Below are 15,025 nucleotides of genomic sequence, written 5' to 3' on the forward strand. Positions count from 1 at the left end.
CCACTTGTCTACCTCTCTGTTTCTTAGCCAATACCAAGTGGTTTTGATAATTGCTGCTTTATAGTACAGTTTAAGGTCTGGTAGCGCTAGGCCACCTTCCCAAGCATTTCTTTTCATTAGTCCCTTTGATATTCTGGACCTTTTGTTTTTCCAAATGAATTTTGATATTATTTTATCCAGCTCTAGAAAGTAATTGTCTGATAGTTTAATTGGTATGGCACTAAATAAGTATATTAATTTGGGTAGAATTGTCATTTTTATTATATTAGCACGGCCTACCCATGAGCAACTAATGTTTTTCCACTTACTTAAATCTGACTTTATTTGTGCAAAAAGTGTCTTGTAATTGTGTTCATATAGTCCCTGGGTTTGTTTTGGCAGGTAGACTCCTAAGTATTTTATACTGTCTACCCTAACTTTAAATGGGATTTCTCTTTCTATCTCTTGCTGTTGAACTTTGTTGCTAATATATAGGAATGCAGAGGATTTGTGTGGGTTTATTTTGTACCCTGCAACTTTGCCAAAGTTGTTTATTAATTCAAGTAATTTTTTACTTGAATCTCTGGGATTCTCTAGGTAAATCATCATATCATCTGCAAAGAGTGATAACTTAGTTTCTTCTTTGGCTATTCTAATTCCTTGAATATCTTTATCTTGTCTAATTGCTACAGCTAACATTTCTAGTACCATATTGAATAATAGTGGTGATAATGGACAACCTTGTTTCACCCCTGATCTTATTGGGAATGCATCTAGCTTATCCCCATTGCATATAATGCTTGCTGAAGGTTGTAGATAGATACTGCTTATTATTTTATGGAAAGTTCCCTTTATTCCTACGTTCTCCAATGTTTTTAGTAGGAATGGATATTGTATTTTGTCAAAAGCTTTTTCTGCATCTATTGAGATAATCATGTGGTTTTTGTTAGCTTTGTTGTTGATGTGATCGATAATGCTAATAGTTTTCCTAATATTGAACCAGCCCTGTAGTCCTGGTATGAATCCTACCTGATCATAATGTATTAATCTCGTGATAAGATGCTGTATTCGTTTTGCTAAAATCTTATTTAAAATTTTTGCATCTATATTCATTAGGGAAATTGGTCTATAATTTTCTTTCTCTGTTTTGTCTCTTCCTGGTTTGGGTATCAAAACCATATTTGTATCATAGAAAGAATTTGGGAGGACTCCTTCTTCCCCAATTTTCAAGAATAGTGTATGTAGTATTGGAATTAACTGTTCTTTAAATGTTTGATAGAATTCACTTGTGAATCCATCTGGCCCTGGAGATTTTTTCCTAGGGAGTTCATTGATGGCTTGTTCAATTACTTTTTCTGAGATGGGGTTGTTTAAGTATTCAACTTCCTCTTCTGTTAATCTGGGCAATTTGTATTTTTTAAAATATTCATCCATCTCGTTTAGATTGTCGAATTTGTGGGCATAAAGTTGGGCAAAGTAGTTTCTAATTATTGTTTTAATTTCCTCCTCATTGGAGGTGAGTTCACCCCTTTCATTTTTAATGTTAGTAATTTGGTTTTCTTCTTTCTTTTTTTTGATCAGATTAACCAAAGGTTTATCAATTTTATTAGTTTTTTCATAAAACCAACTATTGGTTTTATTTATTAATTCAATAGTTTTCTTTATTTCAATTTTATTAATCTCTCCTTTGGTTTTCAGTATTTCTAATTTGGTATTTACTTGGGGATTTTCAATTTGTTCTTTTTCTAGCTTTTTCAACTGCAAGCCTAAGTCATTGATCTCCTCTTTCTCTATTTTATTTATGTAAGCATTCAGAGATATAAAACTTCCCCTAATAACTGCTTTTGCAGTGTCCCATAAGTTTTGGTACGTTGTCTCACTATTGTCATTCTCTTGAATGAAGTTGTTGATTGTTTCTATGATTTCTTCTTTAACCCAATCCTTCTTTAGAATTAGATTATTTAGTTTCCAATTGATTTTTGGTTTCTCTTTCCATGGCCTTTTATTACATGTAATTTTTAATGCATTATGATCTGAAAAGGATGCATTGATTATCTCTACCTTTCTGCACTGGATTGTGAGATTTTTATGTCCTAGTACATGGTCAATTTTTGTAAATGTTCCACGTACCGCTGAGAAAAAGGTATATTCCTTTCTATTCCCATTTAATTTTCTCCAAAGATCTATCATATCTACCTTATCCAGAGTTTTATTTACCTCCTTAACCTCTTTCTTGTTTATTTTAAGGTTGGATTTATCTAGTTCAGAGAGGGGGAGGTTGAGGTCCCCCACTAGTATAGTTTTGCTATCAATTTCTTCCTTCAACTCCCCCAACCTCTCCTCTAAGAATCTGGATGCTATACCACTTGGAGCATACATGTTTAGTAATGATATTGCTTCATTGTCTATGGTGCCTTTTAGTAGGATATAGTTTCCATCCTTATCCCTTTTGATTAGATCTATTTCTGCTTTTGCTTTGTCTGAGATTAGGATTGCTACTCCTGCCTTTCTTACATGAGCTGAAGCACAATATATTCTGCTCCATCCTTTGACCTTTATCCTATGTGTATCCCCCCGTTTCAAATGTGTTTCTTGTAAGCAGCATATTGTTGGATTATGGCTTTTAATCCATTCTGCTATCCGTCTCCGTTTTATGGGAGAGTTCATCCCATTCACATTCACAGTTATGATTACCATCTGTGTATTTCCCTCCACCCTCTTTCCCACCATTTGTGCTTTTAACTCTCCCGTCTCCCTTCCCCTCCTCAATAGTATTCACTTTTCTCCCCCTCCTCCTGCAGCCTTCCCCTCCTTCTTTTAGCCCCCCTCCCTTTTAGTCCCCTTTACTCTTATTGCTTCTTTCCTCCCTTTTAGCCACCCTCCCCTTTCTTCCCCCTTCCCCTCCTACTACCTATAGAGCTAGTTAGGATTATCTGCTTAAGGTTATTGTTCCCTCCTTTGAACAAATCAGATGAGAGTACCTCTCAAACAATGCTCATCTCCCTCCCCTCCTTCCCTCTACTATAGTTTTGTACTTCTTCCTGTGATATAATTTGCCATTTTCTGCTTCCCCCTTTCCACACCTCCTATTACATTCCCTTCTCATACTTAAATCATATTTTTGCCATGACATCATTTACTTTATGCCCCTTCCCTCTACATATATCCCTTTTATCATAATAGCTGCACAGTTCTCAAGATTAACAGGTATCATCTTCCCTTACAGGGAGGTAAACAGATTGCCCTAATTGAGTTGCAAGTTTTTGTTTTTGTTTTTTCCCCTCTGTTTACCTTTTTATGATTCTCTGGAGACCTGTATTTGAAGATCAAATTGTCTATTGAGTTCTGGTGTTTTGGTCAGGAAGCTCTGGAAATCCCTTATTTCGTTGAATGACTTTCTCCTTGCCTGAAATGTTATGCTGAACTTTGCTGGGTAGTTGATCCTCGGTTGGAGTCCCAATTCCTTTGCCTTACGGAATATTGGGTTCCAATTCTTTCGATCTTTTAATGTAGAAGCTGCAAGGTCCTGTGTGATCCTGACTGTGTGACCTTGATATTTAAATTGTTTCTTTCTGGCTGCTTGTAGTATTTTCTCCTTCACTTGATAGCTCTGGAATTTGGCAACTATATTTCTTGGGGTTTTGAGTTTGGGATCCCTTTCCGGTGGGGAACGGTGGATTCTTTCGATGACTATTTTGCCCTCTGAGTCTAGTACTTCTGGGCAGTTTTCCTTGATGATTTCCTGGAAGATATTGTCCAGACTCTTTTCTTCATCATGGGTTTCTGGCAGGCCAATAATTCTTAGATTTTTCTCTCCTGGATCTATTTTCCAGGTCAGTTGTTTTTCCAATTAAATATTTTAGATTTTCTTCTATCTTTTCATTCTTTAGATTTTGTTTGACTGATTCTTGTTGCCTCATTGAGTCATTAGTTTCTACTTGCCCAATTCTAATCTTGATCGTATTGTTTTCTTCAGTTAGCTTTCGCATCTCCTTTTCCATCTGGCCAATTTTTCCCTTTAAGGAGCTATTTTCTCCATTTAATTTTTGTACTTCTTTTTCCATTCGACCAATTTTCCCAGTTAGGTTTTGGGTTTCCTTTTCCATCTGATCAATTTTCCCTATTAGGTTTTGAGTTTCCTTTTCCGTTTGATTAACTCTTCCTTTTAGGGAATTATTCTCTCCAGTTAATTTTTGAACTTCCTTTTCCATTTCTTCAATTTTCTTTTTCAGATTGATGTTCTCATCAGTGAATTCTTTTTTTATGGTTTTAAAATCATTGGCCAGTTTTTCTTTTATATCCTTCTTCAGACGTTCCAGGTAATCTAGTTGTGCTTGCGAGAAATTCATAGTCCCATCTGAGGTTTCAGATGGAAGTACAGTCTCAGCTCTGACCTCTTTGGTGTTTGTGTTTTGGTCCTTATCCCCATAGAAAGATTCTATGGTTTTTTCACTTTTCGTCTGCTTTTTCCGATTCATGATGTTGGCTGAGTGTTGTAGCTTTTGGTTCTTTCAGTCAGAAGATACAGATCTTTTAAGTTGAGTTGATGTTTGTCTAGGCTAAAAGCAGGCTTTTTTTTTGTTGTTGTTGTTGTTGTTTCCCAGATCAACCCTGGGGTTAGCTTGATAGGTGTGTGGGAGGTGTGGTCTGGTCTCAGGATATCTCCTCAGCTGGCCTGAGGCAAAGGCAAGGTCCGGGGATGGTGATCCCAGCTTCCCTATTGTCTTCCCTTTTCCCCTGGAGGGCTGGGGCACGCCTAGAGGCTAATGCGTGTTCCTGCCCCTCCTGGGGCTCGTCTCCCGGGCTGCGGCTTGCCTGGGTCTCAGTGCGAATTTTTCTCTGTCCTGGGTCGTCTGTCCCTCCAGATAGCCTCCACCACGGTAGGAAGAATCCCCCTTTGCCACCTCTCCAGCCTCTGGTGTTATGAGACCACCCGCCCCCTTCTGCTGCTCCCACTGATCCAGGATCAATCTGGGGAAGAATTTTATGGTTCCCTCACGGTCATCGGGGGGGGAGGGGAGAGCACTTACTGATCACTCCGGCATCCCAGCTTCTGGATGTTCAAGTAGTCCAAAGTTCTAAACATATTCAGTTTATTGCTAAGGCCAGTAGTTACCAATAAAATGGTTTTTTTCAGCTCCTCAGTCAGTCAGATGACCAATAGGTGGGACTTACTGGTCATATAGTTTTGGGAAGTACAAGAAAACAAAGAACAGGATACATCACAGATGGAAAACTATCATTATTTGCAAAGTCTGAAGTGTTCTATCTGATGAAGAACAATATGACTAGATAGAAGTATAGAACATAGGGCTAGCAACAAGCTCTCCTTCCATCTTGTCTCTATGAACAGAAAACTCATTGGTGGTGTCCACTTGTTTGGTCAGTTAGTATCACAACACTAAGAGACCAGAAATTTTTGAAGGACAGTCAGTGTTGCAGAGATAACAGACCAGACTCCCTGGCATCTACCTGCACCCTCCATGGATAACAGATTTCTTCTAATTGTACAAGGGCAGCTAATGGTACAGAGATAACAGTTTTCTTTCAATTAAAGTGACTTGTGGGGAAGCTTAACTTTTAAACTGAACTCAGAAAGGAAAACTGAGCTTCTGGATTCATGAACTTCTAAACTTAACTCAAAGAAAGAGAAATATGGCTTAGGCAACTGCAGAATACAATAAATTACAGAATGGAATCAAATATAAAATACTAACTTTCTCATAAGGGAATAGCCCTGGTCTAGTGGTCTAGTGGAAAGAGTGTTGAACTTGGAAGTCACAAGATCTAAGGTTCAAGGATAGTTTTATTTGCTACCAATGTAAAATTTGGTCAAGTTACCTAACCTCCCTAGATCTCAAAGTCCTCATCTATAAATTGAGTGGGTTAATTTAGATAAACTATGAAGTCCTTTCTACTAACAGATCTATGATGCTTTGACAAACATGTAAAGTGACTTTTCTGTTAATTAATATACAACATAGATAGAAAGCAAGTCATCATGATCATCATGATTAACATCGTCAAAACTTATGTCTATATAGCAAAGCACTTTAAATACATCACCTCATTAAATTCTCACAACCCCTATGAAGCATAGACTAGAGGTAATATTCATACCATTTTACAGAGAGAAAACTGGGTTCATAGAATTTAGGTGGCTTGCCCATGATTATACATCTAGGAAGTATCACAGGCAGGATTTGAACCAGGTCTTACTAAGTCTAAAAATAATATTCTTTCTCCTATACAATACTGCCTCCAGCTCAGACACATATATGAGAAATTATTTTTTATGATGTCTTTGTCACTGTTGTTTGTCAAAACTACTTATCTCCTGACCTTCCGGATCCCATGTTTAACCTTTAACCCAGGGATAACAGCATGATTAGCAAAGACATTGGCAAGCCTGTGGCCAACAAAATGCCATGGAAAACACCATGTATGCACACTTACCTCGGCAAAAATCCATGAGAATTAGAACTTCCCACACGTCGCCACTACTCACATTGTTGATACTAGAATCAATGTAACCAACGATGTTCTTGTGTCCTGACAGATCCCTCTGTGAACACAACAAATACATGTTAGGCATTTCTATGTTAAAGGGAGAGTCTTAGACCAAAAAGTCTTTCCAAAGCCTGGCTCTGACCATTTCATTCCAGTTCAAAATCTTCAGTAAAGCTTCCTCTGCCTCTAGGATAAAGGTGACATTTAATGTCCTATGCAACCTGAGTCCAAGAACTATTCCAGACTTATTTCACATTGGATTCTCCCTCATGTAACCTCTATTCCTGCAAAATTAGCTTCCATTTCAAGAAAGGGAATTTCATTTCCCTCTATGGCAATCATTGCACAGATTACCCCACCTGCCATGCCTGGAAAATGCTCCTTCTATAATCCTTCCTTCTCTTCAAGGGTCAACTGAGAGACTGTGCTAAGCCTACGTCAGTGCCTCCTCAAATTATATGTATTTATTTACCTGGATCATTCCTAATACAATGTTAATTCCTTAAAAGCAGGGGCTTTTTTTTCATTCATTTTATCTATATCCCCAGCACACTGCCTTATATATTTGGGGGGGTAGGGGCAAGTGGTAAGGATTTAGACCTGAGATTTCCTTAGCACAGGGACCTCCCGGGGGGAAATGCCTACTAACAAAGCAGATGGACAACTGTTCTACAGCCTAGTGTTAAGGAACTTTCCCAGGATCAAACAGTCAGTATATATCAAAGGTAGAACCTGTTCCTGGGGTCTCTATCTGCAGTGACAATTTGTCATTCCATAAACAACAGGTTTATAACATATAATGATAAGTTGAAGGAAGTGAACAGATTTAGCATGGAGAAAAGAAGATTTGGGGGAATATATGATACATCTACTCTATCCAAATGTGGAATGACCTGCCCTGAGCCACTAGTGATGGGTTTCTCCAACTTAGAAGTCTTCAAGCAAAAGCTGGTTGACTGCCTTTTGTATATGTTACAGTAGAGATTCCTTTTATATATGGGTAGACTAGATGGCCAACTCTCAGAATCTGTGCTTCCAAGTCAAAAGAAGAAAGTGACCTGCAAAATGAGTGTGGGAGGGTAGAAGAAAGGCTTCATCAGAGAGGCAGCAGCTCTGGGAGCTCCAAGACCTTCAAGTTGATGGAAATTTCATTTCATTTCTTGAGCATCTTCTGCTCCCTGGAGTCAAACAGAACAAGTCTGATCTCTTCTCCCCACAACAGCCCTTCAACTATCTGAAGATCGCTATCATTTGTTGCCCCAAATCTTCTTTTCTCCAGGCTAAATCTGTCTAGTTCCTTCAACTTATCCTTATATGTCATAAACTTGTTTATGGAGAAATAAAATGACATTGCAGGTATATTTCCACTTGTTAACAGGCATTTGTTCAACAGACAATTGCCAAAGGCAACACTTGAACTCAGATCCCCCTGAAGTTAAAGTAACCTCTATCACTATATCAAGTTGCCTCTGCCTCTGTAAAATATCAGATGCTTAGTAAATGCTCACAAACTGAAACAAAATTCCCATTAGCTTGAGGAACCTCACACTCTCAGAGTTACTCAAAGCTGCCACCTCTCATGACGTCTGTCTTCTAGCCCTCTCTTCACAAACTCAGTTGACGACCACCTTCCTCTGACACAGAATCACAGATTTTGAGAGTTGGTCATCTATTCCCCCCATACACAAAAGTAACCTTTACTCTAACATGCACAGAAAGCAGTGGACCAGCCTTTTCTTGAAGATTACTAACTTGGAGGAACCCATCATTGCTCAGGGCCAGTCATTCCACTTCTAGACAGCGCTAATTGTTACTAGGTTTTTTTGGATATCAAACCTACATCTGCTGTTTTGCAAACTTCCATTCATGGCTCCTGCTTCTGTGCCCTTGAACCAGACAGAACAAGTCTGATCCCTTCTCCCATGATCCCATGATAGCCCTTCAAATATCTGAAGACAATCATCATACACTCCCCCGGATCTTCTTTTCTCCAGGCTAAATCTGTCCAGTTCCTTTGACTTATATGTCATAATAGGCTCTTCCCATTCTGAATGTCTTCCTCTGGAAACATTCCAGTTTCTCAATGTCCTTTTTAAACTGTAGTGCTTAGAAATGAACACAATATTCCAAATGAGGTCTGACAAGGTGAGGCTATAGTCTGACTGTCAGTGTCCTCTGCTCGGAAGCTGGAGCACACTTAACGCAGCCAACGGTTGCTGTATCCCACTTCAACCTCCTCTTGAACTTTCAAGTCCACTAGAACTCCCAGGTAGTTTTCAGAATCGCTATCTCACCCTGTCGCTCTCATCTAATACTTATGAAGTTGATTTTGTTGTACCCAGGTGCAAGACTGTTTACAGTGATCCCTATTGAGTTTCATCTTATTAAATTCAGCCCAAAGCTCTCTGTCAATATCCTTTTGAAGAATGAAAAGAAATGGCTGGGAAGGTAGAAGGGGGATAAGCAGAAGGTAGTATCACGGAAGTCAAGGAAAGATAATATATAGAAAAGAAGTAAATGGGTAGGGGTGGGGGAGTGTCCAAAATGTGAAACTACAACAGTCAAGTAGACCTGAGAAAAGACCACTGAATTCAGCAGTTGTGAGAAGTCTAGTAATGTGTAGAGGTTTGCATGGGTGATAAGCCTATGTACAAGGAGTTGGGAAACGAGTGGGGAGGGAAGGAAGAGAAGCCAGCTGGTCAGTTAAGACCCATGTATTACTAGGAGGCAGACACTTCACTAAATACTGAAGTTACCAAGAAAGGCAAAAGCAATACCTGTTCTAGAGGAGGGTTTTTCTAGGAGGTAGGCAGTACAAGGGAGGAAAGATCTAGAACAAAGCTTGGCAGCGTCAAACGAAAGTTTCTTAAGGACCTAGTGGAAAGAGGTCATCGAAGACGAGAATGAGGGGAAAACTGCTTGGGCAGGAGGCAGGAGGAGGAGGAGGAACAGTCAGCATTTATACAGCAATTTAAAGTCTGCAAAGTATTAAACAAATATTTCATTTGATTGTCAGAACAATCCTGAAAGGTAGGAGTTATTATTACTGTCCCCATTGTATAGATGAGAAAATATAGGCAGAAAGAATTTCAGTGACTTGCCTAGGATCACATGACCTTTACGTGTCTAAGGCAAAGGTAAAGTTCATATCAGATTCAGGCTGGGGAAGGTCCTTAGAGGTCATCTAAGATTCAGTTCCCTCACTGGAGGAAATTGAGGCTCAGAAGTTAAGCAAATAGTCCATAGTCACACAATAGGTAAATGTGAGAGGCAGAATTTGAAACAGATCTTTCTGATTCTAAGTGCAGCACTCTATCCACTAGACCAACCTGCCTCTCATTTCTACACTTGGGTTTAAGAAATGAACTTCCTATCCTCATTAGATAACACTTTCTGTGGGGGAAAAAAACCAAAACATCTAGGAGTTTTAGTGGTCTTCAAACTCAATGAGTCAATAGTCACAAAAGCTAACATTATCCTGGATTTCAGTAAGAAAGGCATGGCTTTCAGGAGTAAGAGTTGATATTCTCATCTGCCCTGATAAGAGTTCATCTGGAATATTATGTTCAGTTCACCAGAACTGAACAACATTTCAGGAAGGACCTAAACAAAGTGTGTGTCCAAAAGGGGGGTAACCAAGACGAAAAAACAAGAGAATATACCAAACCGTGACTGGCAGAAGGAATTGGGGGTATTTAGTTCAGAGAACTGAAGATGTGCCATTGTGCCGTCTGGGATCCCCACTCTAGTTTAACTGCTCGTATTCTAGATCTCTTGCCTTTATACTCATTTCATCTTCCTGCACTCTCAGTCTGCAGTCACTTTTTCCAGTACTAGGTATGCCTTCTATATTCCCCAAGCACTGGACCAGGAGGAAGGGTTTCCTCCTTCCACTGTTTTCCATCTTTCATTTATGTGTTGCCTTTCCCCACTAGAATGGGAAAGGGTAAGAACTTGAGGATAAGGACCGTCTTCTCTGCTTGAAGGTATACTCCTTGCTCCTCACTCCATTTCTAGACTGTTTCTTTTTCAGCGACGTCTCTTCCTTAAAGGGTCACTCAAATTTTATTACTTAATCTAACTTCTTATCACAGTCATCTGCTGACATATGGATCATTCCTTTTATTTTCACAAAGAATTCACCACCTTACTCAAACTTCAACTCTCCACCCCAATCTCCACACCTATATTTGAGGACTTCAACATACATATATTGAATACCTTGGCCTTTCAGATCACAGAGCTCCTAAAATCCCATGACTTCCAACTTGACTTCACTTCAGCTACAATAGGGAGAGTTATGTCCTTGAACTAAGCAGTATTCTAAATCTCTTCCTTCCACCTACAACCTCTAAATCCCTAAATTTCTCTTTCCGTCCCACCCCTCCTAAGCCTATTGCTCATCCTCATTAGGGAGTTCCGCTGTCTCCTGATGGCTGATTTCCTCCCCAGGGTCACTATGTTAGGAAAGACATCAGCATGTGTGCCCTTATTCATACCTGGGCTGTCTCCGTACTCCTTGTTCTCCTCCTCACTGCTTACATTTTCCCCTCTCGAAAATCAACACATTCCACCCCCTTCATCCACTGCCTACTAGCTCCCATTGATGTGCTGTCTCCTCCCCAACTAGAATGCACACTGCTTGAAAGTAGAGACTTATCTTACTTGTTTGTATTTCTATACCAGGTACTCATCAAAGGGCTTGACACAAAGTAAGCACCTAATAAATGCTCTCTCTCTCTCTTTTTCTCTCTCTCCCTCTTCCTCTCTCGCTCCCTCTCTCTCTCCCTCTCTCTCTCTCCCTCCCCCCCACCCATCCATCTACTTCTCCATATTCTCCCATTCCATTACCTGCCTTCCCCTTCAGTTCTGACCCAATGCCTGACTATCTCTACCATGTGTTATTAGCTTCTCTTGAACCCCCAAGGCTTGCCAAACCATAGTCTTGGATCATTCCCCCTCCTCATTTCTCTGTTCCTATAAGAATGGAGAAATAATGGACATCTACCTTAAGCTCCCTCTTCTCCTCTACTCCACATCTCAAAATCTCACTTCATCACTTCCTATTATATTTCCTCTTAGGTTCAGCCTCTGACAAAAAAAAAAAATGGGGCTTCTTGTTATAGCCAACCCCATTCACTGATGCCCTTAATCCCACCGCTTCCCACTTCCTCTGGAAGCTCACCTCTCCAAGCATTCCCTCTGTCAGATCCAAAATCTCTCTTTACCCAGTGGTTCCTTCCTTGATGCCTACAAACATGCTTGGAACTCATTTCTCCTGCAAAATTTTTACTGGGCTCTGCCATTCCATCAAATTATTATATTCTTCTCCCCCTTTCATAGCCACACTCCTGGAAAGGGCTGTCGACACTCATTGCCTTCATCTTCTCACGTTTCACTCTGTTCTCAATCCCTTACAGTTTGGCTTCCAATATCACCTCTTGACTCACTACTCTGTCATTCTTTGGATTCCATGATACTGCTCTTTCTTGGTTCTTCTATCAGCTGATCAGCTTATTCTCATTTTTCTGCTCCCATCCACAAAAACTGAGTGTCTCCCAGCACTCTGTCCTGGACTGTCTTTCTCCTCTCTCTCGGTATTTGCTCTGGGTTATCTCATCCACTCCCAAGGGTTCAATGATCATCTCTATGTAGATGACTCCCAAATTCACATATTCAGACAGCATTTCTCTTTTGACCTTCAGTCCCACATTGCCAACTATTGATTGAACATCTTCACCTGGTTGTCCCCTATGCATTTCAAACTCAACATGGTGAGAGAGGGGAAAGTATTGATTTGCATCTTTTAATTTTATTTTCTTTTGAAACTAGTATGTCATCTTTGATTTGTGAGGTAATGTTGTCTAAATTAAACTAACTTGTAGAGTTCTGTCTTTATTACCCAGGAAGACCTGGGATCAGGTCCCACCTCTGAGGTATAATGGCTATATGACCCTGCTCAAGTCACTTGACTTCTAAGTACTCCAAGAAACTCTTAAAGATGATAAGTAGCAGAAAAAATGCTGAGCTACACTGGTAAATGGAATTTCTTCACCTAGAAATAGTTCTCTATTCAATTAAATAGCTCTCAATTATCTCTCATTATTCAATGAAATAGCTTTCTATCATCACCTGTCGATGAACAGTTTTTTAATCACTGAAATCATAGATCTAATCCCTATCCATTAAAAAAATTGGGGGGAGTGGGGAGTAGAGGCAGTCAGGGTTAAGTGACTCGCCCAGGGTCACACAGCCTGCACCTGTCTGAAACTGAATTTGAACTCAGGTCCTCTTGACTCTAGGCTCTGTCCACTGCACCACCTGGCTGCCCTTTCATAATTTTTAAGAATAAACAAATGAAGATGTAGAAAATTCATGGTTATAAATGGAATGGCCTTGAAAAGAGTCAGCACAGGATGCCCTGATAAAATACAAGCCTTACAAATGAACCACAATAACAGTAAACTCAGAGATCTACCACCCTGGCAATAGAGCACCTTACATATAATTCACTTATTTAGAGTAATGAAGGAACTTCCCGAAAGTTGAAATTGTAAAACCTAACAAGTGACAGAAAATCTGGGTCTGAGATAACTTCCATCTGGATCCTTCTAATAGCACTTTCTGCACTGGGAATCAGCCTGCCTACCCTTATTACTAAATTTCAAAGTGAACTTATGAAACATGTTTATTTTTCATTGAAATGCTAGAGGTTTTTCACTTGTGTAAAAGAACCACTTGGATTGCAGGGACTTGTTTTAAAACCTTCGAGGTATTTGGTCAATTTATTAGCTATAGTCCCTGTGACATTCTCAATCTGTTTGTCTCATTTTTATTCTCTGAAGAAGCGGAGCTCCCTATTTCCACAATGCCTGAGGGTTATGTTTAGATTAACTATTCTCTTCCAAATAGTTTTTTATCACCCCCTTAGAGCTTTTACACTGAATTCCATTAGAGACAATTTATATAAAGCTGTCCAGTGCCAGGTGGAATTAAGTAGCTAGAAATTCCTTGTCTGAGCAATAAACGATTGTTGAAGAAGGAATAGAGATTACCAGATAAAAATAAGAAGTCAAGGAATTGGGTTTTCTTCCCTGTGGCTCTTCTCAGGTTGGCCTCAGATACTTAGTACCTGTGTAAAGCCGGGAAAATCACTTGACCTCTTTCTGCCTCAGTCTTTTCTTCTATAAAGTGGGAATAATAGAACCTACCCCTCAATGTGGTCTGAAGATAACATGAGGTAATGTGCAAATCTTAAAGTTTTACATGTAAATGTTAGCTATTATTAGCTTAAAAAAATACTGTTTAAATTTAAAATTTCTTTAAATAATTTTTTTTCTCGTACAATAAAATCCAGAATTTGGATCTCAGTAGCCACCTAATCTAGCTCATATCTGAACAATAATTCCTCCTACAATATAACTAACAAGGAATTGTGCAGGCTTTGCTTGAAGACCTCTAATAAGGAAGAACTCACTACCTCCCAAAGCAACCTGTTGCACTTTTGGATTGTACTTCTCAAATAGTTTTTTCTTGCATCATGCCTTAATGTGTGTCTTTACCACCTACACTCACTGCTTCCAGTTCTGCCTTCTGGAGTCAAGGAGAGTAAATCTAATTTCATTTTGATGGGGCAGGCTTTCCAATGATTGAATGCCTGATGAATAAATGAGTTATATTTATCCCAAGTCTTTTCTTCTCTAGGCTAAAACATCACCCCTTCTTTCAACCAATTCCCATATGACATGAGAACAAAGACCTTTATCATCCTCATTTGCCTCCAGCTTCTCAACATCCTTTCTTCAATGGTGGTACTCAGGATGGGGACGTTCCAGGTATGGCCTGACCAAGACAGAGTTCTCCTGGACACTATATCTCTATTAATACCATAATGCAATAACAATGCATTTGCTTACTCCCTGCTGACTCAAAAGGAAATGGCAATCCATATGAGGCCTACACACTGGCCTTGGAGACAAAAGACTGGAGCTGATGTCTCAGCTCCATCTGTAACCTGTATGACTTTAAGCAAATCAATTAGTCCTTCTGGGCTGTATTTTCCTCAGCTGTAAAATGATGGGGTCAGACTCCATGACCTCTGAATCCCATACTAGCTCTAAAATTTATGATTCGCACAAACTTCTAGCCTTCTCACTCCAAATTTGGCCCTTCCCTGAATTTGTTTTTATTTGGAAAATAAGATTTACTTAGGGGAGTGGATGGAAATGAAGATGATTCTTTGAAGCCAAAATGAATCAGAGATTCTTTTAGGTCATGTCCTTTAGAGGGTCCAGAAGAAAGAACAAATAATTCCTTTACATTTAATGGAACACACATCAGCTGTGATCCGTCTGAGCTAGTCTATAAATCCTGAAAAAAAATAATTGGAAATCTGGAAAAAATCTGGGTTGATGCCAAATAAGAGAAGTGGCCAAGATCTATTAGTGAGAGTCCATCTATCAGCCAGCCAGAGCAAGATAATTTCCTAAAATGGGACCCCTGTGGAATTAACTAAGAAGCATCAATAAAAGGGACT

The 15,025-nt window shown here is 39.5% G+C and overlaps 1 protein-coding gene and 1 long non-coding RNA gene across 20 annotated transcripts in view; one reads left to right on the forward strand and one right to left on the reverse strand.

Moving 5' to 3' along the window:
- AAK1 (AP2 associated kinase 1) overlaps nucleotides 1-15,025 on the reverse strand; it is a 335,873-nt gene that overhangs the window by 144,066 nt on the left and 176,782 nt on the right. For 18 of the 19 annotated variants that reach the window (XM_072635329.1, XM_072635330.1, XM_072635338.1 and 15 more), the window contains one exon: nucleotides 6,436-6,544. In XM_072635329.1, the coding sequence (XP_072491430.1) occupies nucleotides 6,436-6,544 (109 nt within the window). Of the gene's footprint in view, nucleotides 1-6,435; nucleotides 6,545-8,329; nucleotides 11,256-15,025 lie in introns of those variants that run through there. The other variant, XM_072635337.1, reaches the window with a different exon arrangement.
- Nucleotides 1-15,025, forward strand: part of LOC140520899 (uncharacterized) — a 44,227-nt gene that overhangs the window by 12,948 nt on the left and 16,254 nt on the right. Inside the window, exon 2 of the long non-coding RNA XR_011972698.1 lies at nucleotides 14,194-14,324. This is a non-coding gene — a long non-coding RNA (uncharacterized lncRNA). The remainder of the gene's footprint in view (nucleotides 1-14,193; nucleotides 14,325-15,025) is intronic.

The sequence above is a fragment of the Notamacropus eugenii genome, chromosome 1 (assembly GCF_028372415.1).
Source record: "Notamacropus eugenii isolate mMacEug1 chromosome 1, mMacEug1.pri_v2, whole genome shotgun sequence".
NCBI lineage: Eukaryota > Metazoa > Chordata > Mammalia > Diprotodontia > Macropodidae > Notamacropus > Notamacropus eugenii.